The sequence below is a fragment of the Pelodiscus sinensis genome, chromosome 10 (genome assembly GCF_052426305.1).
Source record: "Pelodiscus sinensis isolate ZL-2025 chromosome 10, ASM5242630v1, whole genome shotgun sequence".
Lineage (NCBI taxonomy): Eukaryota > Metazoa > Chordata > Testudines > Trionychidae > Pelodiscus > Pelodiscus sinensis.
This window is the reverse complement of record NC_143061.1, coordinates 51,502,991-51,527,959: the sequence shown is the minus strand read 5'-3', so window position 1 is coordinate 51,527,959 and position 24,969 is coordinate 51,502,991. Positions and strand designations below refer to the sequence as shown.

Sequence of the window (24,969 nt, the reverse complement as noted above, 5' to 3'; positions counted from 1 at the left end):
AAGTTATTTGCACAGCTTGAGTCATAGAATTTCTGTCTTCTCAGTTTGCTTTTTTTAAATCTAGGGAATTACATGCACACTATGAGAACATTATTAAGGACGCTAAAGTCAAGCACTGATGTGCTAAGAAATGACAGAATTGAGGTTGCCTGTACAGCCTTAATCTGGCCACCTTGAGTATATACATCCTGATAGGATGACCACATGCTGATTTTTTCCATATCACCTAAACCTGCTGTGGTTGAGTAGTAAAGGAGATGTATCTGTTGGATCCCTGCTTCATTTGTGGCTGAAATTGGAAGGGGGGTAGCAAACACAGCAGAGGTTTACAGGAAGCGAAGCGATGATCTCAAGGCTACTTCCTTTGAATGCTGCCCTGGAGAATTGGCTTGGTTTCTCTTCTTGCCTGTGCCACAATTCCTATCTGATGTAGGGCAAGTCAGTCACTTAAACCAAACGTTCCACTGATTGCATCTTCCTCATTTTCTGGGTGAATGCCTGGATGCCCTGGGGCCTGATTTACAAAGGTTCTGCTTACAGCTGCAACTGAAGGCAATGAGAGCTGTGCTTTGAACATCCAAAGTTCTAACCAATCTGACAAATCAGTTCCTAGGCACCCAAACTGGAAATACACAAGAAGTGGATACTTTGATCTAAACTTCTCTGTGCTCCAGTTTCCCATCTGTGACACTGGGGTGGTGCTACCCTCTCATCTCACAGGGATGTTGTGAAAATAAATGAATTAATATTTGGCTACATCTACACTACAGAGTTTTTGCACAAAAACTCACCGAGCGTCCACTCCTCAAGCGTGTTTTTGCACAAGTAAATCAACAGAACAGCAGGGTTTTTGCGGTGTAAGTATTCCTCTTTTTACAAGGAATAACTCCTTTTTGCGCAAGAGCTCTTGCACAAAAAGGTGTGTATGGATGGGAAACTGCCTCTTTGGGGGCAAAAAATCCCTATTGAAAAAAGCACAGGTGCCCTGGTAGCCATTCTGTGGATAGCTATCAGCGCTTTCTTTTGAGAGAGTGTCCATGTAGTTTGGATGCTCTCTTGCGCAAAAGCGCATCGCTTTTCGGATGTACTTTTGCAGTGTGGACATGCTTTTGTGCAAGTTTTTGCAGAAGATCTCTTCCGCAAAAAGCTTCTTGCACAAGAAACCTGCAGTGTAGACATAGCCCCTGTGAGCAGTCAGATGCAACTTCACAGGCTCTCTGTTCATTGTCTTGCCTAGTGAACCAAACCGGAGACCCAGAAGACTACCAGAACAAGGAACTGCCACTCAGATCTACTTCAGGGATCCTGCTTTATTCCAGGCAACCAGAAAAAAAAATGAAATAGGGTCCTGCAAGCTAACAAAACATTCCACACATGTTTTCTCTAGGGAGATTTTTGGACTGTATGCAACACCGACATTCCCATTGCTCTGAAAGCCATAATTACACATTATCCTGCCAAATGTCTTGCTCTTACAATCTACCTTGCTGTTTAAGAACTCGTTGCTTTTAAAGTTACAGACTAATATGGCTATTCCTCTGAGACTTGCTGTGTATATTATTTTTTGAAATGGGTTATACTTTCTTTGCTCTTGCCAAATTCAAATATACTCTCATTTTTTAATAATCTTGGGAATTTCATCCGTTTGATCAACTGCCACTCAGACCATGTAGACGTTATTTTTGTAATAGGCCTCCCTCCCTTCATGCTTTCTTGCTACTCTTGATTTAAGATTACTTTTGCCAGTTGTGGATACTGGCTATTGGGAAGAGGGGCATGGTAACACAGGGCATTTTCTGTTGTGAGGCCTCATTTCTGAGCCTATTTTTTTCTGCTGATCCAAGAAAGCCTACTGTGATGGGGTGTAAAAGCCCTGGAGTAGCCCAGCAAGAGTTAATTATTCACTGTGGGCTGAGGGGTCCATGCCCACTCACCTTTGCTGGGCATGTTCCTGCTGGAAGGAGGGTGTAAAGGAAGCCACTCATTTTAGTCTGGGCTGATTGAGGACAGCAGATGCAATCTGCAGGTTCCAGCCAGGAAACCACTTGAGCTGCAGAGGCTGAAGACACTGATTCCACTGAAGACCCCCAGTTGACTGTAAAGACAGATGGCTGTTGTGCCCAGCGGAGCCGTCAGAACTGGAATCACAGGTAGGAAGTGGCCCATGGAATGTGTTTGTGGAGGTTGGAACCTGAATCTGCAATTGGGACTTGTAATGTTGAGAACCCTGGAAACAAACTCGAAAGCCTGTGTGTGACTGAAATCACATCAAGTCAGGAAGTGCAGGAGAACCTCCAGCGCCTTCGACCAGGACTACTGGTTCCATAGGGCACCCAACGTGGGACTCAGTAGAATAGTGTGGACCTGGGTCTCCTTACCTCCGGCTGTGCCAGGTGCAGGTGCGGCAAATGCCCAAAATACTACGCACCACTGCCTAGGACCATGAATGAAGGATACTGGCCACTAGGCCTCACCACCCTGAAGACAAGGACAGCCTCAGACTCTCTGGCCGCGAGGCCTCACTACTATGTGAGGGGCTGCAGTCACCGAAAAGAGGCAAGTTCTCTCTCTCTCTCTCTCTCTCTGGCCTTCCACCTGTTATGGGGAGTATCAATCCTGTGACACTTAAGTACTGTGATCTTAAGAGCTCACTTTTTTACTAGGGCTTTTTGTAGTTAGAACAGCTTTTCCTGGATTCTTTTGGAGCTGTCTTTTTTTTGTCAAATTTGTTAATGATTTATTTTTATTTCACACTGGCTTAAACTATGCTTGGAGGCTTTGCCGACTGTCTTTGGTTAATGGAATTTTATTTATTTGAAATAAAATGGGTTTTTTTGTTAAAAATAAAAAATAGAATATAATTACGGAAGGAATGCACATGCTCAGTGAGTAACTCCAACTAGGTGCAGGAAATGTGACATATTAAAATCTGAATTTACTGCTGTTGGCACTGAAGCTTCTGTGTTGGCCCCTGAGCCAAAAAATCAGTTATTCCCTCTGCTGTAACAGACAGCCTATATTATGAGAGGAGACTAAAATAATTCGACTTGTTTAGCCTGGCAAAATGAAGGATGAGGGAGGTTATGACCAATCTCCATAAATACCTCCAGAGGTAAACACAAGAGACAGCTAATAACTATTGAAGATAACGGACAATGTTTGCACAAGAACAAGTGTTTATAAACTAGCCATGAATAAATTTAGAGTGGAAATCAGAAGAAAGTTTCAGAGGAGAGAGACTGGGGAGCAGCCCCACCGTAGGAGTAGTGGGGCATGAAAAACCTAACTAATTTTAAGGTGGAACTTGATACATTTATGAAGGTGATGATATAACAAGATTGCCTTTGAGAGCAGGGGGAATGGACTGTATAACCTACCAGGTCCTACCCAGACCTGCGTCCCTATGATTTTAAAGTGCTTTAAAAATTGTTGTGGTGCACTCGGAGGTGGCCGCATGCCAGTAACCAGTGAAATGATTCTGTTGATGTAGGTTTTTTTGTCTAGTTGGTCTGGAGAGAAGAGAAGCCCCTGGTACTTTTTGTTTAGTACAGCTTCCTCTGGTACCATGGCAGTGAGTACCATAGAGAACAGGAAGCGGTACCATAAGGAGCTGAGCTCTGCTGTGTCCAGGGAAAAGCCACAGGAGTGGACAACATGAGGGGTCTTCTCTCACTGTGACAGTCTGAGGCCTTACTCTCAAGCTAAGGCCTTTTGCTGAGTAGCAGGCATAGCCATAAGCTGGGAGACATATGATCATGTCCTCACACATCCCAAACCAACCAAATGGAAATATAGCTATTTTGGGCTGTTAGAAAGGCGATCCGATCTATCGTCGCCAGATAAAGGGAAGAGACTAGAAGGTTTAAAGAAAGCGTAGGTTGATACTGTTCTGTCTGGCAAGGACCCACTTACCAATAGTTAGGGTTGTGAAATCCTCATTTCTTTATTGTTCTGTCATTATGGTCCCCACGTCTCTACTGTTTATCTGTAGGGTTTCTGTCTGCTGTATAACTAATTTTGCCATGTAAACCAGTTGAGGTGATGGGATATCATTAGTTAACCATGTTACAATATATTAGGATTGGTTAGTTAAGTGTCAGTAAAATGATTAAGATGTGACATTATTGAACTGTCATATGAACATACACATCAGTGTTGTGCAATCACTGTTAGATGTCTGCATCAAGTCTTGCACAAAGTGGGCCAAGTGAGGTTGGTGATGATTCACTGGTTCTGTTATACTATTGGTATGCACCTATCATGTTTTGTATTTGGAGTTGTGAGGATTGGCTATGTACTTGTATTTCAGATATTTATTTCTGGGATACCTCAACAGGAGGCTTGGCCAGCCTATTGTGAAAGGGCGGTTTAGCCACGTGAATAGAAGTGCTTGACTGACAGTGGGCCTTGGGAGGCGCCAATGCACATCTGAGGAGAGTTTCTGTGAGCGTTCCTACCGTCATAGGAGCAATGGCGTCGTCCTGTACAAAACTGAGTCATGCATGGACAGGCGACTTGCGCACGGGACAAACTGAGTCTTGAGAGACCAATGGGATTCCCTCCACATGGCTGAGGGGATATATAAAGGGGCCTGGAAAACTCTGCCTTTTGTCTTCAGTCCTGCTTCTCACCTCTGGGGATCTTTGCTATGAATTAAGCTCTGAACAGAGGACTGAATGACCCCCTCCCAGCTGTGGATGCATTCTAGAGACTTGATTTAAACCAGCAGATTATTCTATCAAAGCTACAAGTCCGCACCAAGAACTTTGCAATAGTTGTTTGTATTTGATTCCATTAACAATTTTAACTCTCATCCTTTTTTTTTTTTTTTTGCTTTTATAAATAAAGCTTTAGATTTTAGATTCTAAAGGATTGGCTCCAGCATGCCTTTTGGGTAAGATCTGAGTTGTAAATTGACCTGGGAACATGGCTGGTCCTTTGGGATCAGAAGAACCTTTTTATTTGCTGAGATACGTTATGGAAATCTATCATCTGTACATGGAGTGGCACTGGTGGTGGCATAGGAGAACTGGAATGTGTGGGGGAATTACTTGCCTGGCTTCTTGTCAGCCAGTGTGGTGCTGGAGGCACGGGGCAAGACAGCAATTCTCAGTCCTGGATACCACAAGAACCGTCACGGGCATTGTTGGTGGTCAGTAAACCGCTCTCATTTTAATTTATATTAAGTGTTTTTTGTAGCACAATTTGCTGTGCTTTGAATGAGATAAAGCAACTTCTTTGCTACTTGTAAGAATCCCAGAAGAAGGTGTTAAGGCCAATGTCCCGTCCAAATGCAGATCAGAAAAATAGATTCTTCCTGCTGTACCTGTAGCAAATTCGCCGTGTGATTTCAATTGGCTATAGTATTGCTGCTCATGTCCTGCCCTGAATACTAATGTTAGCATTGCCGGGTGCTGTGACATAGCTGCTATAGTTGTAAACTCACATATTCCTTCACATATCTGCAGACTTCGGTTATTTTAATAATGCATTAAAAAAACTCCTTGCGCCTGCCCACCCTCAGTGCTGGCACAGATGCTGCGTGTTGCTGTCGTTGCTCAAAGTGACAAGAAAGCAGCTCGACTGCTGCAGCTGCCACCAGCAGCCTGGTGCTGCATCCCCCACGGCACCATCTGGGGCCATTTTACTGTTCCAATGGGATGGGTCCCTGCGATGCAGACCCACAGCCTCCTTCTCTCAGATAAACCTTTGCTGACCAGCACCAACTTTTTTCTTCCCTGAGATATTAGTGTGAGATGCTCTGCATGTCCCTAGACATCTTGCTCCTTTCCAAGGTAGATTGGGACAAATAGCCGTTTTCGTACAGCGACACCCTCACATTCCTGTGCTCATTCTGCAGAGCACATTACCAGTGGCTCTCTTGTAAACTGCAGCTGGTTTTTATGGCAGAGAAGCTAAGGACAGGGGCTCATCTGAGGAGCTTAAACTCTGGTCTTATTCTTTATGCCAAATCTCTGTCCAATTGCAACAGCTCTGATTCTCCCTCGCATGCCGTCACCCTGCCTGTGTTCTGTTGACACAGGACTTGTCACTGTGCGGACCTGTCAGGCTCTGTGAGCCCTAGTATATTGAATCTGGTTCCCTGCGAGCAGCTCATTGTTCTTGACTCCAGAATTAGGATCATCATTTGCATGCTTGCCAGTTGCATAACTGGCACGTCAGGACGTGCAAGGCTGACAGCCGGGAGTACGCCAGAGGGAGAGGAAAAGGAAGGCAGATGGGTTTAACACTCCAGCATACTGCAGCTGTCTGATTTCAAGTGCTCAGTTTAACACCAAAGAACACCCAGTGCCAGCCAGGACAATTTACTTTATTTAAATATGGTTTGACTGATTTATTTTTTTAGGCATTTAAACTCTGAGTCCTTGAGAGTTGTGAGAGAGTATCTTTCATTGATATTCATTTGGGGTCTATAAATGCACCACGCAACCTATTGTAATGCATCTAGTATTTAAATCTCAGGGCTTGATTCTTGACAATATAGGCTTAGATTATTGTGCATATAAACACAACATAAAAGGCCAGGGAGTACAAGGGAGTGTGGTCCTGCAGCCACCCTTTCTTCCTGCCTAGCAGCAGAACTGAGACACAAGAGGAGTAGGAACAGCTAGGCACCTCATACGCTATGTCTATACTGAGGCGCTATTTTGGGTTATCAGAGGTATCCCAAAATAACGATCCCATGTCTTAACAGCACACCCGTTATTTCAAAATATAACGGGCTCGCTATTCCGATGTCCCTGTAAACCTTGTTCCATGAGGATTAAGGGACGTTTCAGAATTGCGGGTTATTTTGAAATATGGTACTGTGTAGACAGCACGAAATTAAAAAAATAAGCTATTTCGCAATTGCCTCAAAATAAGGGATGCAATTTGCATTGCTCAAATTACATCACTTATTTTGAGCTAGGGGTGCAGTGTAGATGCACCCATAAGGATCCCACTTAAGTCTACTCTCTCTCGTTCATCCCCTCTCCTTTTGTCATCCAGGGCATAGATCTTGGACAGTAAGGGAGTAGGCTCAGAGGAAGTAGAGATTTCACTCTCTGTGGAGGACTTGCACTGTTCTTCAACCTTGCTTATGCCCACAGATGGTGCTTGCTCACTATCTATGGAGTCTCTCAACCTACACCTCCCAGCAGTGCACTGAAGAAAGATTTTTAGGCTCAAGGCCTTTGTTACCTCCATAAGTGAGGGGTTTAGGCAAAACAGGAGTACCTGGTGCAAACATGTATCACCAGCTCTTTAGGATGCCATATTGTGTATCGAAAGAAAACTGCAATATTAAAAAAAAAAAAAGGTGTCCAGCATCTTCAAAAGCACAACGAAAGCCTACAGGGGCACTCGTCTTCTTCCTTTCCACCTTCCCCACTCCCTTCTTCCTCTCTCTCTTCCCCTTCCGTCTGTCACCCTATGCCTCCAAACACATGCTGATAAAGTTTTGGCACACAAGTGTTAGCTGCCATATGGGTATAATTTTAATGGATGAACACAGCATTCCAGGGTAAGATGAGATGAGATGAATGGGTGGATGTAATATTGCCCAGTGCCCTTTCAAAACAGTATTCTCTCTGCCAGGTAGCTCTGACAGTTGTTCAACTTAAGCCATCTTCACCCACCCTCTTGTTTCCCTCCTTACCTTTGGATCCATTGTTCTTCCAAGGCTCTCACGTCAGGGGGTCCCTTGCAAGATAATCCACCCACGGTCAGAGGCTTGCTCCTGCTGTCTCCCCTTCCGAGTGACGCTGTGATAGAAAAGAGGGGCAATTTTCACATGTACTCTGGGCAACAACTTGTTTGTACCGAATGAGGTGGGAGAAGCAGTGACTTATATGCAATGAGTTGCATATTGATTTGTAAGAATCAACTTGTCCGATGAGCAGGCTTGAGGCCCATATGTGAACACTTGCCTGCAGATGATCATGTGTGCATCTACCCAATTGCATATGCAGTCAAATGCGCAAATGTAGACATACAAATGCATTTTTTGTGCATGTGAGTGATCACTGAAAATGTGGCTTTCAGAGTCACTGACTTTCATCTCCACCTTTTAGGGATCTAGGACTAGCTGTGCCCTTCTACCGTGTGCTGGTGTCTTTTTTGCTGTGCCGGGAATTTAGTAGTGCTCTCCTTCCTGGCGGTTTACTGGAAGACAAATGAAGTAAACTTTCAGTAGAAGGAGCTTTACCTTGAATTGCTCTTTCTTTTTCCATCAGAGGAACCTGAGTGGCGTTCATGAGGAACAAAAGTTGTACAGTTTGAACCTCTGTGATCCAGAATTCTCTGGTCCAGAGACATCCATGGTCTGGCAGGACCACAGATGTCACTGGACCAGAGAGCCCCAGCCACAGAGGTTGCCAGTGGCTGGGAGCTCAGGGAGCGTGGAGGGCCAGTGTCCTGGTGGCAGGAAGTCCAGCCCGCAGCTGAAGCAGGGCTGGGAGGGGAGTCCCACCAGCCGAGCGCAGAGCTCCACCGGCTAGGGAGACAGAGCCCCTGCCAGCTGGGGGCAGGAGCGGCCTGAGGCGGGCTGCAGCAGCTGGCGCCCCAGGTGGAATGTGTGATCGGCGCCCCCGCCAGGGCTGGCTCGAGCCATTCCTGCGCCCCAGGCAGCGGGCACACGACACATGCGTGGCCCCGCCCCCCAGCGCACTGTGCTCCTTACAGCTGCAATCCGGCCCTGGCCCCCGTCTGCACGGCCGTCAATGGGGTGACATCATCATTGGGCGCCCTGTTGAAGGCGGCGCCCTAGGCGACCGCCGAGTCGGCCTATAGTCACGGGCTGCCCTTGGTTGGGGGTATGGATCCATTACTGGCTGGGAGCAGAGAGACTCTGTGGCCGGAGGAGTGGAGCTGCTGTTGGCCGAGGGCAGGGAGCCCCACCAGCTAGGGGAAGGGAGCTCCATGGGCTGGAGGAGGCTGGGAGCAGTGCACTAGCCAGGCCACTGGCCAGGAGGGGAGCCCTGGAAGAGCCAGAGGCTTGACTTCCCCTGGTCCAGCAAACTCCCTCCTTTGGGACCCTTCAGATCCCGAGGTGCCAGACCAAGGAGGTCCAACTGGTAGTAGAAATCCCAACCAAGCTCACTGCTCACCATGGCAATCACAGCAAGGGAAGGGTGCCCCTCGCTTCTTGGGGGCACGGTGTTTTCTTTTAGATTTACTTTGCACTAAGCTCCCATTTTAAATCAGTAGCAAAACTCTCACTCTTGAGCGAGTTCAGGTCCGAGCCCTAAGTGAAGAGACACCCTCTGAGCTGACGCCACTGGGTCTTCACAGGGAATGGCACGGCCAAGGTTTTGCTAATCTGTGGTGCAGTGTCTGCGGGTTCTAGTGTGAGTCCTCCTAACTTTTTCTCCTCTCATTTAAACCCTCTGCCCCTGCCAGAAGAGCTTGGTTACAAAAACCAGCCTCTCTCGCTAGCTAAAGGAAAGCCTATGTTATCTCTTAGGACTACCCCACAATGAGGCCATTGTCCAGGCTGGGTTTAGTTTCCTTTAGGTTTGCTTTTTCTCTTGTTCCCTTTCTCTGCTCTCGCGTCTTACTTTTCAGATTGGATTTTTCTCTATTCCATCCTCCTTTTTTCACTGGCTTTCTCTTCCTTTCCCTTCTCCTTTGCTGCAGGGTCTTCTCTTAGTGCAATGTGAACAGGTTAACATGCAAGTCAAACTTTTGGGCTCATGCTATTGAAGTGGGTTTGAAATTAAGATAAAAGTGCTCACCCATCCTTTGTTTCCAGGTCCTTTGGCAAATGCTGTGAAAAGAGGTTCCTGCAATGAGACTGAGGCTTGTGTCAAAACATACGCGGCACAATGGCTGTGACTGAGAACAGCGTCCGGCTTGGCGAGGGAGACCTCAGACAGCTGCGTACACCCTTCCAGCTGACTGGAGAAATGATAGCCCAGGACTGGGCTTGTGGCTAGTGATGCAGGGGAGAGAAGTATTTCTCCTAGCAGACTTTGCTGGGTTGCCTGATGTGCTGAATTGCTCTGAACGACCCTATTGCTGCAGGCATTCAGGAGGAAAGCCCCATTCTGAGCAGAGAATGACACGGTGGGCATGCAGGAGAGAGGCACTGCTCCAAGCGGGTCAGGCTGCACCAAGGTTGTCGCGGGCACATGCAGCGTTGCTCTGAGCTGGCCCTTCTGCAGTGGTGCTGTGGCAAAACAGAAGCACAGCCCTTCTGTACCCTGGTCCTGGCGCAGTGATGCTCTGGCTGTGCAGGAGCGATGCCCCTTCTAAGCTGGTCCTGCTGCAGTGACGCAGTGGCTAAGCAGCAGAGGCAGACAGACCAGATCTGACCTTGTTTAGCTGCTGCACTCACAGGACGGAGGTGAGGTCTGCCTTGGATGCAGACAGTCTGCCCAGGATCCTCACTGAGAACAGTAGCAGAATATTAAGCAGCAGCTCCTTGCTCTTGTGTTGTCTGCTCAGAAGCTGGGTTGGACAAGGACAGAGCTTTCCTGGTGCACATTCTGCAGGGCAGAGCGAGCCCTTTGCCTGAAGGAGTCAAGTGGGCACCTTGGCTGGGGAAGCAGAAGATGGCCACTTTCTTGAGAGAACCCCAGGCCTCTGTTTGGGGCAGGGGAAGGGCATGACCCTTATGCGGGCAGGGGAAGCCTGGCTCACTTGCGGGGGGTAGGGCAGTGTGCTTCTGTGCTGGAGGACAGGGCAGAATGCTTCTGTGCCCTGCCTCGCACCCAGAACACCTGGAACAGGGCTGGGCAGAACTTATACCTGCAGGCCACAACTGAGTAGGCAGATTGTGTAGGCACAACTGAGTAGGCAGACCTGCCCTCCTCCCAATGGATTAGCCATTGGACCAAAGGGGCATGCCCAGAGCTCCAGCGAATTGGGGAGCCCTCAAAAAATGAACATTCCCATGCTGCCAACAGCTCTGACTCCCCCACCTAGTGTTCCAGCTGGCAAGCAGAGTTGGAGGGGAGCAAGTCCCTGACCATGCTCCCTGGCAGGCAGTCGGGGGGCGGAGGTGAAGGCAGTCGGGGGCTGGAGGAAAAGGCACTCAGGGGGCTGGTGTGGTCTGCCGGCCACAGTTTGCCCACTCTTGGTATAGATTCTAAAATATAATGTGCATGTTGCAGCAGGCGTCCCTGGCCACTTTGCCTTCCAGTTCACTGTTGTGTTGATTTCCCCAGCCCTCCCTGTGCAGTTCTTCTTTTGCAGAGGACTCACTCCACCCTCCCGTCCTCACAACCTTGTTCTGGCAAACTGGCTCCCACCCTGCTTGCTGGGGGGCTTCCCAGCATGTACTAGTTTTCCTCAGAGAGGCAGAAGGCGGGTTCCAAGCCCACTCAGGTGCTGTCTTTGAACACGTTCTTGTTGCAAGTGATTACTTGGCCGTTCGAGCTGAGCTACTAATACTTTCCTGGCACTGGCCGTGGCTACACTGGCAGACAGAACGGGCTGGCAGTTACAGCGCTGCTCACAGAGCGCAGCGGCGAAAACGCTCCTGGCTGTCCACTCTGTCAGCCGCCACTTGCGGCTCTTGCAGTGGCTTTCAGAGCAGAGCCCTATGGGCAGCTCTGCATTTGGCACCATCTTCCAATGGCATTTGTGCTCTGTGCCCTGCCTCCTCGGTCTGCGGAAACAGATCCGCAGCTGTTGACAAAAATGCTGACAGGTCTCACTAACATGTCACGAACGGCATGACACGTATGACACGAGCGGTCTTGTGGCATTCGCGGAGAGGCTGACCACAGTGGAGTGCCGCTTTTGGGCTCAGGAAACAAGCACTGAGTGGTGGGATCACATCATCATGCGAGCCTGGGATGATGAGCAGTGGCCACAGAGCTTTGGATGAGGAAAGCCACGTCCCTGGGACTGTGTGCTGAGCTCGCCCCCACCCTGCGGTGCAGACATGTGAGTGAGAGCGGGGCGAAGAAGCATGTGGCGATCACACTGGAAAAGCTGGCCACTCCAGACAGCTTCCACTTGGCCGCCAATCAGCTTGGAGTGGGAAAGGCGACCACTGGACTTGTGCTGATGGAAGCGTGCAGGCCCATCGGTCGCATCCTTGGTGCAGCAGGGCAGGGATTCTTATTCATGGCAGGGAGCAGGGGATTTCATTCACGCATGGCCGTATTGTGCTCTGGGCGAGTGTAACTTGGGGAGAGCACCGTGGGAAGGCCCAGCAGTTAGTAATAGCCACTCATTACTGTGTTCATCCTGGAAGACATTTTGCTGCCTCGGGTGAGCAGGGAAGCAAAGGAGGGTCTTTTACTCAACCGCAAGATCTGTCCGCGACCATCCGTGGCTTGTCTTTCTGTGGCGATGGTTCTCTGCTCCCAGTTGATGGCACAGTCATGAGGGAATGGCAGCCTTCGGGGAGAAAAACCCTATTTGCTTTGCCAGCAAATGTGCAGAGATGTGTGGCACAGCAGCTGCATGAGAGACAGAACCCAGCCTTCCTGCTGTAACCCTCCCGCTCCCGGCAACTCACTTGAGTGTCTCCTGACACCCAACTCCCGCTCTAGGTGGATCACTCACAGCCTCTGGGGGCTGCGACTGGCTTGCCTTACCAGGGGTGCAAAACAGCTGCTAATTGCAAGTCTCCATGGATGCCTCTTTGGGTCCTCCCCCCCATCACCATCAGCCACAACTTCCTCCTAATGGCTCGGTCCATTGATGGATGGCCCCTGAGCCCCGAAGTCACCTCCAAGTATCGCATCCAGCTCTTTGTAGTACCTGCAGGTCATGGTCGCAGCACTGGAGCTGTGGTTGGCTTCCCACGCCTTGTAATAGGCATTTCACAGCTCCTTCCCTTTTACCCTGCACTGCGGTGCGTCCCAGTCATGGGCCCATTCGGTCATGCATCTTGAGATGTGCCCGTAAGTATCATAATTCCCACAGCTTGATCGCAGCTGGGACTGGACCGCCTCTGCTCCCCAAACACTGATGAGGTCCAGCACCTCGGCTCGGCTCCAAGCAGGGGATCTCCTGGTGCCTAGAGCAGGTTTGGCCAGCTGGAAAGATGCACTGAGAACACACCACGTGTTGCCGAGCGAACAGGAAGGGGACTTTCACATTTCAAAAAGGGCACGTTGGAGGGTTGAGAGCAGGGCCATAGAGTTCAAACAGATGACCAGAGAGACAAGAAAAGGCATTGTGGGAAGGGTGCCGGAGGCCAATCATGATGCAGTACTACCCCGTGGTGCCCACAGTGGCACCCTAGCGCTGTGTCCAGAGCTCAGTAAGCTCTACACCTCTCGCTGGGGTGATTTGCCTAGAGCTCAGCAGCTCTTGAGCTCGTGCGCACTAAGTGCCTTGCCAGTGTGGACACCTCGAAAGTTAGTGCCAGAGGCTGATTTACAGCTCAGTAACTTCCCAGTGCAGACTAGGAATGTTAAATATCAGTTAATTGAACAGTTGATTAACCTCATGAATTCTTATCGCTTAGTCGACTATTCTATAGTCCCGGGGGCGGGGCTGGCAGCCAGTGCACTCCAGCCCCACTCCTGGGGAGCCCCCTGCCACTCCGTTCTGCTGCCTCTCTATCAGAGGCAGCAGCACGGGGTGCCAGGAGGGAGCTGGTCTGTGAGGGGAGCCAGTTTAAAAAACAACTTCCCTCATGGAGACCGGCTCCTTGCCACCCTGCACTGGGTGGCAGCAGCCCCAGCCCGGAGGTGGGGGGGGAGTCTGTGCTCCTAGACCCAGCATGAGCCGCCCTGGCTCCTAATACACTTTAAATGCAGAGCCACAATGGGGGTAGGTCCCAGACCCGGAGCAAGCCAGGACTGAGCTGGGCTGCTGGCCAGCCTGCTAAAATACTTACCAGGGAGTGGGGGGGAGGGAAATGCATGTAGTCTATAGCATTAACCTATAAGCTTTTGCTTATCAGTTAATTGGTTAATCGACTAGCCAGTGTTTCTCAACCTTTTTTCCTCATGGCCCCCTTCTGAGCCACGTTTACCTCTGTGGCCCCCCTCATAGCCGTTGTTAGTTGGAAAAAAAGGTACATAATTTACCTAATGTCCTGTTTTTCCCATGTGGCCCCCTAGAGGGAGGGCGTGGCCCCATGGGAGCCACATGGCCCACGGTTGAGAACCACTGGATTAGACTATTACATCCCCAGTGCAGACTTGACCCGTGATAGTTCCAGTTGTGGAAGACTGGCAAGGACTGGTGCTCAAACAAGAATGCTAAAATCCCCCTCTTGCTCTAGTGTTGATTTCCTAGGAGCTCCCGCCCCACTGGCCTGCTTCCTGTTTTCCCATCATCCTCAGTTGCATTGGAAAAAGGAAGGAGAGTGACTTCTGGGTCTGGGACTCACCTACAGCATGCCTAGTGCTCATCTCCTCTCTGCTACTCCACCCTTTCTGTCTGCCCCGTTGCCTCATGGACCGATAATACTTGGAATTCCTTTGAATGGCAATGTAGTGAGTCTGTGATGCACCATCCTGGGTCACGTGGTCAGCACCTTCTGACTTCTCCTCATCCTCAAAAATCACAGCTGCCTGTAAAGCCGTCTGCCGAGAGCTGCCCTTTCTGACACCATTAGTTGCTTTCCTGCAATGCCTTTCTACCTCTTCCAGTTCTTCTGTCTCCATGACAACAGATACGCTTATTTAGGACCAGAACGGCAGAAGACCTGTCACCTCGGTAAACTCCATCAGATTGCTCTGCTTCTGAATCGGAAACAAAACAAAAGAAAAACCCCCAGAAAGTTCCACTTAATTCAGAAAACCCAGAGTGCACTTTTTATGATACAGAATTTGCTACCTGCTGTGACATGTGTCCCATTATGATTAAGGAAGCCATCTCACATCTTGCAAGCCTTACTGAAGTGTCTTTAATTTGGACTAGTACATCACCACCCCAGCAGCCATTAGAACATAAGTACCAGGTCCATCTAGCGCAGTATCCTGTCTTCTGACAGTAGCTGCTACCTTGTGATTCAAGTGATCCATCCACTATCCTCCATTTTCAGCTTCCTGTAGACACAAGTTTAGGCTCCCCCAAATCATGGGATCGTGTCACTGTCTTGCCTAACTGTTACTGATGAATCTGTCCCCCATTAATTTTTAAAATGATTTTCAACCCATTTATACTTTCAGCCTTCATAACATTCCCTGGCAACTAGTCCAGCGATTGACTGTGCGTTATAGGGAGAAGCCTTTCCGTATGTATATTTTAAATAGGCTGCCTATTATTTCTATTGGGTGATTCCTGGTTCTTGTGCTTATGTGTGAGGGTAAATCACAGTTCCTTTTTCTTTTCCTCCGCACCATTCATGGTTTTATAAACCTCTATCATATCCCTCCTTAGCGGTCTCTGTTATAAACTAAACAGTCCCGGTCTTTTTAATCTCTCTTCATATTGATGATGTTCCACACCCATAATTTTTGTTGTTGTCCTTCTCTGTATCTTTTCCAATTCAGTATACCTTTTTTGAGCTGGGATGACAGGATTGTATGCAATGCAATGGCTGATGTGTTTGTGTATCATGAATTGATACGGTTGTAAAGCTTAAGAGGAGTAGCCGAGTTAGCCTGTAACAGGAAAAACTTAAAAAACAACAAATAGTCTAGCAGCACTTTTTGAAGACTAACAAAACATGTAGATGGTATCATGAGCTTTCGTGGGTACAACCCACTTCTTCAGATGAATGGAGTTATTAAAAGTACAATTCCAAAATAAATAGGTGTTGGGGGGAGAGGGGACAAGTAAGGGGGAAAATAGTGAATTAGAGTGTTCATGTTACATGAAGCTGATAGAGAAGGGGCTGATATAGTTGTGTTAAGTTTTCTGTCTTATTTGTCCTTTTCTTAATAGCTCCTAACATTGTATTCACTTTTTTTGACGGATTGCTGCGGCACACAGAGCAGATATTTTTGGAGAACTATCTGCAGTAACTTGAGTGGTAACAGCTAATTTAGATCCCATCATTTCGTATGTGTAGCTGGGATTATGTTTTCCAATGTGCATTAATTTGCATGTATCCACATTCAATTTCATCTGCTATTTTGTTGCTCAGTAACCCAGTTTCGTGAGATCCCTTTTTAACTCTTCACGGTTAAATATCTTGAGTAAATTTGTATCATTTGCAGACTTTGTGGCCTCTTTTCCAGATTGTTTATGCATATGCTGAACAGCACTGGTCACAGTATAGTTCATGGGGGATACTATTATTTACCTCCCTGCACTGTGAGAATGGGTCATTTAATCCTACTCTTTGTTTCCTCTCTTTTAACTAGTTACTGGTCCATGAGAAGACCTTCCCTCTTATCTCACCAGCACAGGCGGTGAGTTTTATGGGCTCATGGTTCCCGGACACCAGGAATATTGCTGGCCGGGGGCCCAGCAACACCAAAGTTTGGGTCTGGGCCTCTCTCCCAGCTTTGTCTACCAGCCTGTGCACTACCCTCCTCTTGCATCCCCCAACCTGTCTGCTGCCCCTGGACAATTTAAAATGGTTCCCCCCCCTCCGCTGTTACCACCAGTAGCAGGGCTAGAGCAGCTTCCTGCTGCTCGCTCCACATGGCTGCCCACACTGCAGGCCTGAGGGTCAGGATATTTCTGTTCAGTGTTCCCCGCCCCTGCCCCCAAACTCCCATTCTCCCTCCAGCCCTCAAACTCCCTCCTAGAGCCTGTACCTCTCATCTCCTCCTGCATTCCTACCCCCTGCCTCAGATCAGAGCCTGCCCCCAGCACTCAGACTCCATCCCGGAGCCTTAGGCTGGTGGAGGGGAAGGAGTTTGAGTGGGGGAGAGGTGTGGTCTCTGGTCATTCTGGGCACCACAAACATTTCTGCTGAATCTGCTGCTCATGGTCATGAGTAGGCCCTCCCAATAGCCCGGCTGTGAAAAAACCCCAAAATAAGTCCTTTCCCATGAAATCCAATGTCTCCTTGGTCCTAGAAGTGCCCCAGAAAAGGAGGCTCCTTGCTCCGACTGGGCAAGGAGGGGGACAGGACTTGTTCTTCCCCACATGCTGGAGAGTGAAGGGTGTCACTAGACCAGACTCTCCTTTGGAAGCCTCTCCCGGCTGCAGAATGCTCTCTCAGCTGTGACGGTTATACAGAAGTGAGGGTGGCAATCCCATAACTCCCCTACAACAGATTTACAACCCCCCATCTCCTTTAGAATCAGGACCCCATGGTTACAACAGCATGAAATTTCAGATTTAGACTCTGAAAGTGTGAAATTTACCAATGTTCAAATCCTGTGGCCATGAAATTGACCATACTGGACCATGAATTTGGTAGGGCCTACTCATGAGTGCCTACTTTGCTTAAGAGCCTTTGGTGAGGGACTTTATCAAAGGCTTTTTGAAAGTCCAAGTACATTATGCCCCCTGGATCACCCTTGTTCACATTTTTGCTGGTACCCTCAAAAATTCTAGTAGAGTTTTGTAATAGTCAGTCTCCTGTGTTGAGGTCAAGAAGGGCAGTTAACTACGAAGATAATACTTGGTTCTCGTGTAGATATTCTAACTCAATGAGCATTTACAGACATTAGTTGCTGACCAATAGACAGTGTGTACTCAATCTGCAACAATATTTTCCTCACTTGATAAAGAGGAATAGCTCAAATAATATTGCCATCCAACAGCCTTAGTGCTAGTGTATCTGTGAATGAGAGGGTTGAACTAGTGCTGTGAACCCAGGCAAAGTCAGAGTCTTCAGCAAGTTCAAGAATTTCTCCTAGACTCTGGGGATTCATCCCTGAAAGCAATATATTGAGGGTCTGTACATACAGCCCACTAACCACGCACTCACAGACCACACTGCAATTAGGTGCCCCTACAAATGCAGCTAGGTGTATTGTCGTGGAAATACCTGAGTTTATCTTACAGGCAGATGTGCTGATTTACAGGCCCAAAGGACAAGCTTTGGGAGAACACAAGGCTATAAAAAAAGCAGCACAAATAAAGATGGCGATGATGATGCCGAATGCTGCAAGTAAAGCTGTACTCCATGTGCCTTGTGACTTGAGAGAATTTGGAGTGTGAAGAATCTGTTTGGACAGAAGCTTTGCTCTGGGTGCAGATGCTCTTGTATAAGAGTTGGCTGAACTTGGCTTGTTACATAGAGCTCCAGAAACTGATTGCAACCTTAAACATTGATAGGATTCCTGGAAGAAAAGTTAGTCCTATGGATGTATTGTGGGAAGAAGGAGGCTGCAGTTGCTTCTGAGGGACAGAACTGGTCACATTTGAATGCCAAGCTCCTCTGTGGACTCAACGGTGATGGCGAATGCAATTATCGGCCAGACCTAACGCACAATCGGAGCAGACTGTGGGGCTGCGTGATGACTAGTGGCAGGAATTGTATTTGTCCCAAGCATCGTACTTTTTTATCTGCTACATCACACTAAAGATGTCAAAGCTAAATACAAGAAATCGGTGTATTACCAGCATTGGTGCATGAAACGTGAACAGGCAGCTGGCCTGACCAGTATATGTGTATATTATCCATGGAAATAGTCTGTGTGGACTTTGTGACCCTCAAACCCGAGGTGGTAGGAGTGTTGGCGATGGCTGATCACTTCACCCTGTTCACTCAGGTGTTTGTGTTTTCCCATGAAAGATCAGACATTCTGGGTTATAAAGACATTTTACTTTTATAGTCTACCCAGTGGAACTGACAGCCTCCGCAGGCCCCTGGGCAAGGTGTTCGTGTTCCGGGAAGGGGTGGGGCTGAGGGTGGAAGGGGTGGGGCCAAGGGCAGCCAGTTCTCAGTCAGTGCTGTCCAAAGCATGACAGTGGCAGCCAGAGCCGTGGGCCCTTGTGTATCACTGGGCCCTGGGGCAGTTTCCCCCTCCCCAGCTCCTGTTGCTGGGCCTACCACTGGTGATGACAATGGTGAGGAGCCGGTGGGAGAGCGAGTGTAAACCGAGTGCTGTAGTTGCCATCCTTTTCATTGCTACAGATTGTGTGTAGATCTGTTGTGAATGAATTCACCAGTTAGTCAGTCTCCTGGGGAAAGTCTAACTCCCTCCTCTCTTTAACATGCTTGCAAGTCACACAGCATGTTTCAGTGTCTGCAGGTGGTGAGGGCCTGGGCTCTGCCTCTCACCCAAAAGAGGTCACCGCCAAGACTCTGGTCTCCTTACCACCATACTGAACCGTTAGTTCAGTACCGACACTTGGAGGTGAGCCTCAGCTTCCCTCCCCAGTGACCACCGACATCACTTCCTGCAGAAACTCTCGTCTGTTGGAATTCCCTGGTTTCAAGCACTGCCTGTTGCCAGCCTTGTTTAACTTTGGAGAGCTCACAAGATCATAGTCCCGGGCTACGTTATGCCCTTTGCTCAATCCCTGCACAGGAGGCCAGTTGCCATAACCTGGTAGAGTCTGGGAAAGGAAGTAAGAGGCAGACTTTTGCTGCCTACCAGCCTCATCTTCCTTGCAGCATGGGGGATGGAGTCAGGTGGGAGGTGTCTGGTTGCTGAAGGATTTATTGCTTCATAAATATTTTTTGCACAGTACTGAAAAGGTCAGTTATATATTTACACCTTTTTTTTTGGTAAAAAGTCCTTGGTTCATCAACATTAGACAGTGGTTGCTGCCGAGGTTGGAAGGGCCATGCTGACTGACTCTAGTTCACTGCATAGAAACAGGCTGGCTGTAAAGAGAGATTCCCTGATATATGCAATAACAGGTGTTGTTGTAGTCTGATACTGTCAACTTGTTGTCTGGGGGAACACTCTCACAGAAGATCAAGACCCCTTGTGACATTGTCTGATGCACACCCTACCAGGTACAGGCAAGAATACACTAATCAAGCCTTTAAGTACCCCACAGTCTCAGCTTTTGGCCCGAGACTCAGCTTTTGGGACTGTCTCAAAAATCTCAGATCTCCTAACTGTGCACTTGGGAAAGTGCTATTGGAGGAATTGAGAGACCGGTCACTTACGGCAGGCAGAAAACTCTTGAGCAACACCTTTGTCAAGAGCACGTGCAGTGGTAATTTTGTCAGTAATATTTTTAAGCAACCAATGTAAAGTACCTGAATTTTGATGTAATTAGGGCACGTTTACATAGCAATTAAGTGCATGGCAAGCTAGTGAGTGAATCTGCAGCACTCTAGCAAGCCACTCACTAAGGCTATGTCTAGACTGCAGGCTTCTTTCGAAAGAGGCTCTTTCGAAAGCATCTTTCGAAAGAGCCTCTTTCGAAAGATCGCGTCTAGACTGCAGAGGGATCTTTCGAAAGAGAAATCGGCTTTTTCGAAAGAGAGCACCCAGCGAGTCTGGATGCTCTCTTTCGAAGACGGCCTCTTTACATTGAAGAATGCCTTCTTTCGAAAGAGGAACTTTCGAAAGAAGGTGTTCTTCCTCGTAAATTGAGGTTTACCGCCATCGAAAGAAAAGCCGCGTTTTTTCGAAATAATTTCGAAAGAACGCGGCTTGAGTCTGGACGCAGGGGAAGTTCTTTCGAAAAAAGGCTACTTTTTTCGAAAGAACCCCTGAGTCTGGACACGGCCTAACTGGCTATGTGGACACTGCTGTCCTACAGGGAAATTCCCCTGCTGTGCTAGCATACGCTGCTGTGAAGTCAGCGTTCGCTACAGAATGTTTATGTTCACATGCTTGGGTATTTGGATGTAAGATGGGCTGAGGAGCCAAACTACCCTGCCTACAAGAGGGAAACTGAGGCAATCAGTATATCTTAGGGAGAAATTGAGTCACCCCCCCACAGAGCCTAAGGACTAAATTCTGTCATCCAAACTCAGTCTTGTTAGAGTAAGGACTCCATAGGCATCAGAATGGCAAGATACGCTAAGCTATTTAGTCCAGCCTCTGCTCAAGAAAATGCAGATTGAAAATCTGCTTTAAAAGGACAAGTATCCAAAGCACCGATGGTGTTTTTTTTATAAACCTTGGACTCTAGGGACACTCCAGAGGCCTGGGAAAAAAGTTAATGTTGTGCCCATGTTTTAAAAGAGTAAATGGAATGATCCAGGTAACTTTAAGCTGGTTAGTCTGACATCAATCACAGATGAAATTATGGAAAAGCTGATAGGGGGCATAATCAGTTAAAAATCGAAGTGTGGTAGTATAATGCAAATCAACATGTGCTCTTTTGTTTCTTTTTGTTTTGAAAATTGGTATTGTCAAATAAACTTGATATAATTTAAGAGATTGTGACAAATTTGGTTGATAAAGGTGACTGTTGACATAATATAATTGTAAAGTATTTGACTTAGTCCTATATGGCATCCTGATTTTTTTTTAAAAAAGCAATATATGAAATCAGTATCAAATTGACTAAATATTAGTTAACTGATGGCTCCTAAAAAATACAGTAAAACCTATGTTATCCGGCAAGCTCGGGGATTAAGGCATTTCAGTCATCTAAAAATTCTGGTTATCTGAGGGTCCCATCAACCTAGGAAAAACCAATGGACAATAATAGTAAAACTCAAGTTTTTAATATTGGTAGTTTTGTAGTGTGAGGCAGTTGGTCTCACATTTCTATTATGAGTTAAAGATGATTAGTACTTCTTATTTAAAAAATTGTTAAGCCAATCATGGTAAACCAAGCCAGGCCTGTGTGCCTGAAGATGGGACAGCATTGTGGGTGGGGTAATGCCGGTTAACAAAGTTTTCTAGTTAACAGAGTGCCGGATAACAAAGGTTTCACTGTAATTGTAAATGGGGAAATCACATGACAGGGATGTTTGTAGTGGAAGTCCCATAAGGAATCTGGCATGGTGCTATTCAATGTCTTGACCAATGACCTGGAAGAAAATGTAAAATGATTGCTTGTGGTAATTTCAGTTGACAGGAAAATTGGGGGAAATGGTAAATAATGATGGGGAGAGGCCAGAGGGGATCATTTTGTAAAGTGGACTCATTTGAACAACATGCATTTTAATGCACAAGCAAAGGTTGCATTTATAGATAAAGGTGGCATTGCCTGCAAGTGTTAGGGCTTAGCTACACTGTCACTTTACGCACTATAACTTTCTCATTCAAGGGTGCAAAAAACACCCCCTCTCCTAAGCACAGCAAGTTACAGCTCTGTAAAGTGCCAGTGTAAACAGGCTCTCAGCTCTGTTAGCTACTCCCTTCATGGAGATGGTTCACTTAAGCGCTTTCTCCCAGCGCTACTGCTGTGCCCACACTGCTGCCTTAAAGCAGCAGCTGCTGTGCTTTAACCTCACAAGCTGGTGCTCAGCTAAGGCTGTAGAGCAGACTCATCAATCTCTCTCTAAGTGATCTCGGTGCCACTAGATGGGACAGCCACCACATCCAGGAGGTAAGTGCATTACAGATGCAGCTAACAGGCTGTTGGCAGAGATACAAGAATGATCTGAGGTTTACCTTGTAGCCAGAGACTTTAACTGAAACTATTTTGTTTATCCAAGAGAAGGTTAAGAGGTGACTTGATCATGGTCTACAAGTATCCGCCTGAGTAAGGTTTCTAATAGTAGATAGTTCTTTAGGTAACAAAAAAAGGCATGGTGAGATCCAGTGGTTGGAAGGTGAAGCTAGACAAATCCAGATCAGATATAAGGTGCACATTTTTAACTGTGAAGTTACTTAGCCCATAGAATAAGTTACATAGAGACATAGTGAATTCTGTCATCTGAAGTCTTTAAATCAACACCGAACATCTTTCTAAAAAAAAAAAAAATGGTGTAGCTCAATTAAAAGTTATGGGCTTAATGCACAAACTACTAGGTGAGGTTCTGTGGCCCTGTTATGCCATGGGTCAGACTAGATGATCATTATGATCACATCTGGCATTAACAATTGATTAATTTGCTTTTTAAATGTGTTAGCCCCTTAGCAGCGGCCCCATCCGGAAGGTTCTACTGGTCCAAAAACTATGACGAGTTCTCATCGTCCCTCGGAAAATGTAAAACACAAACATAAAACCCAGGCCTTGTGCATTTCTGTCATTCTAAGAATAAACAAAATAAACCAGATGATGCCATTTTTAGGACAATATTTTGACCTAATAGCCTTTCAGACTGCAAGGGTTTTTTTTTGTTTTGTTTTGTTTTTTAAATGTGATCTGAATGTACAAACAAATGCATCTTTGCTGGCCCCTCTCAGGCTTTTCTAAATAGTTTTAATTATTTTGTAACTCTGGTAATTCCATCTTAAAATGAATCTTCCCCCCTTCTTTACAGCCTTCATTTAGTCACCATCGATTTCTTCCCTCATGTTTCACGTAAAACTGAAGCTAATACCCTTATTCTGTAAACTGTCTAATTCATCTCCACCCTCAGGAGGCTAAGACTGCTCTGCGAATATGGGTCACAATCCTGCTGCAGCTCTCGCTCAGTCAGCTGCAGCTCCTTCAGATGCCCCCCATCCTTTTAAAGAGTTTCAGGTGCAGGTGAGCCCTTATTGAAGCTCCACACAGGTGCAAGAAGCTATGTAAAAAAGCAGCTCAAGATTTGCTAGATCGTTGCTGCAGAAGGGACCTGTGTGGGGTTTTACCAAAAGCCATTTGTGTTTTGTTGGAGTGATCTTTGGGGCCACGTATCATTTACAAAAGGCAAAGGCCTTAATGATTTGTACAGCTCATTGGCAACTCGTGCTAAGAAAGCCTTTTCTCTTACCCCACTTGTCTGTGTGTGCCACACAGGGAACAGAGAGCCTCTTTCTGAAGCGATTTAGAAATGGACTGTGCATTCTGTAAAGCCACATTCTTTAGTCACCATGAGATCCACTGTTCCGGGCAGGGGCAAGGGGGGGGGGGGAGGGGGAGAGAAAGTAAAACTCAATTGTTGAAAGCCCTTCAAAAAATGACCTAAGACAGATTTTCTAAGATATAAACATGTCCTATTTTTAAAGCCTGATCTCTCAGGAGCTTTCAGGGCTAGAGGTGCGCACACAACACCCCCCGCCACCTGTGTCTCTATAACTTTATAGATGCAGCATGGGGGCTTCATGGCACAGTGGGCAGCACAGAGGCAGCTGCCTGCCTGGGTGGTGATGGTGGGAGACACTCTCTCCCCCTCCCCCGCCTGGTGGTGCGAGGCCAGGATCGTGGCCGGCTTGCTGGGTTGACCAAATGTGGCCCCTGAAGCTGCCTGACCCCCATGAGCAGAGTCAAGAGAGAGCGACAGTGAGACTAGGGCAAGAGCTAGACGGGAAAGAGGCTGGTGGTTGCTCCTCACAGCATCTGGAAGAGCAGCCTTTCCAACTCTCCCAGTCTGATGGCCTGGAGCCCCCTGCATCATTGCACAACAGAGAATCATGCCCAAGAAGCTGAGGCACATGGGGGGCTGAGTGCCCTTGTCGTCCCCACTCATACTTGGAGCCAGGGGCCAGCCAGGGTTGGCACCATCCATCCAGAAGGAGAGAATTAGCGATGCAAAGGAAGGATACCAGCCCTAGATCCTGAGTGCTTGTCCCACTGGCTGGGTAAGCCTGTGGGGGGCTCTGAAGCAGCATGCAGGTTTGCTTATGCCACTGATTTAGTTGTGGGCCATCAGGCATTGTTATGAGATGGGGGCCTCGTTGAATGCTCATCTCTGAGAGCTTTACCTGTTCTGCTTAATTTACCCCTCTCCTGACCAGGGAATAAACTGTCCTTATTAGGTGGCCTTTGCTTCAGTGATGCAATATCCTGGGGGCCAAAGGGTGGTTAGTCTTTTGTACGCCCTAGGGAACTCAGGTGCCTTTGGCCCTAAAGCAGGATGGGTCAGAGTTGACTCTCCACCCATCAGTACCCTCGCAAGGGGGGGTTCCATAGATAATTATCACGGTGGTTGTAGGAACTCCTATATTTAGGCTGATTAATATGTGTATGAATAACATTAAATAATTATCGCTTGCCAGCCGAATGACTTATCTTTTATTTTTGTTTATACTTTTTTATATGACAAAAACAAAGAGTAAAATCACGTACCTAGCTCATACTACAGCTTATAATTGCAGTCGATGCCTCAAAGCCACATTTGTTATCCTCCCAGGTCTCCAATCCTGTCCAGCAGAAAACTATGCTTCCTCCCAGGGGTGTCATTGAGTG

General features: G+C 47.4%; 1 protein-coding gene and 1 non-coding gene across 6 annotated transcripts in view; one reads left to right on the top strand and one right to left on the bottom strand.

Annotated features, from left to right (window-relative positions):
- LOC102447502 (uncharacterized) overlaps positions 1–12,773 on the top strand; it is a 74,527-nt gene extending 61,754 nt beyond the window's left edge. The window contains exon 6 of the transcript XR_016350375.1: positions 9,755–12,773. This is a non-coding gene — a transcript (uncharacterized LOC102447502). The remainder of the gene's footprint in view (positions 1–9,754) is intronic.
- NGEF (neuronal guanine nucleotide exchange factor) overlaps positions 1–24,969 on the bottom strand; it is a 96,736-nt gene that overhangs the window by 65,091 nt on the left and 6,676 nt on the right. For 2 of the 5 annotated variants that reach the window (XM_075937389.2, XM_075937388.2), the window contains exons 2-3: positions 14,306–14,660; positions 7,661–7,766 (exon numbers count right to left, since the gene is read on the bottom strand). In XM_075937389.2, the coding sequence (XP_075793504.2) occupies positions 7,661–7,766; positions 14,306–14,582 (383 nt within the window). In that variant the 5' untranslated portion in view covers positions 14,583–14,660. Of the gene's footprint in view, positions 1–7,660; positions 7,767–14,305; positions 14,661–23,554; positions 23,663–24,969 lie in introns of those variants that run through there. The other 3 variants (XM_075937392.2, XM_075937391.2, XM_089780888.1) reach the window with 2 other exon arrangements.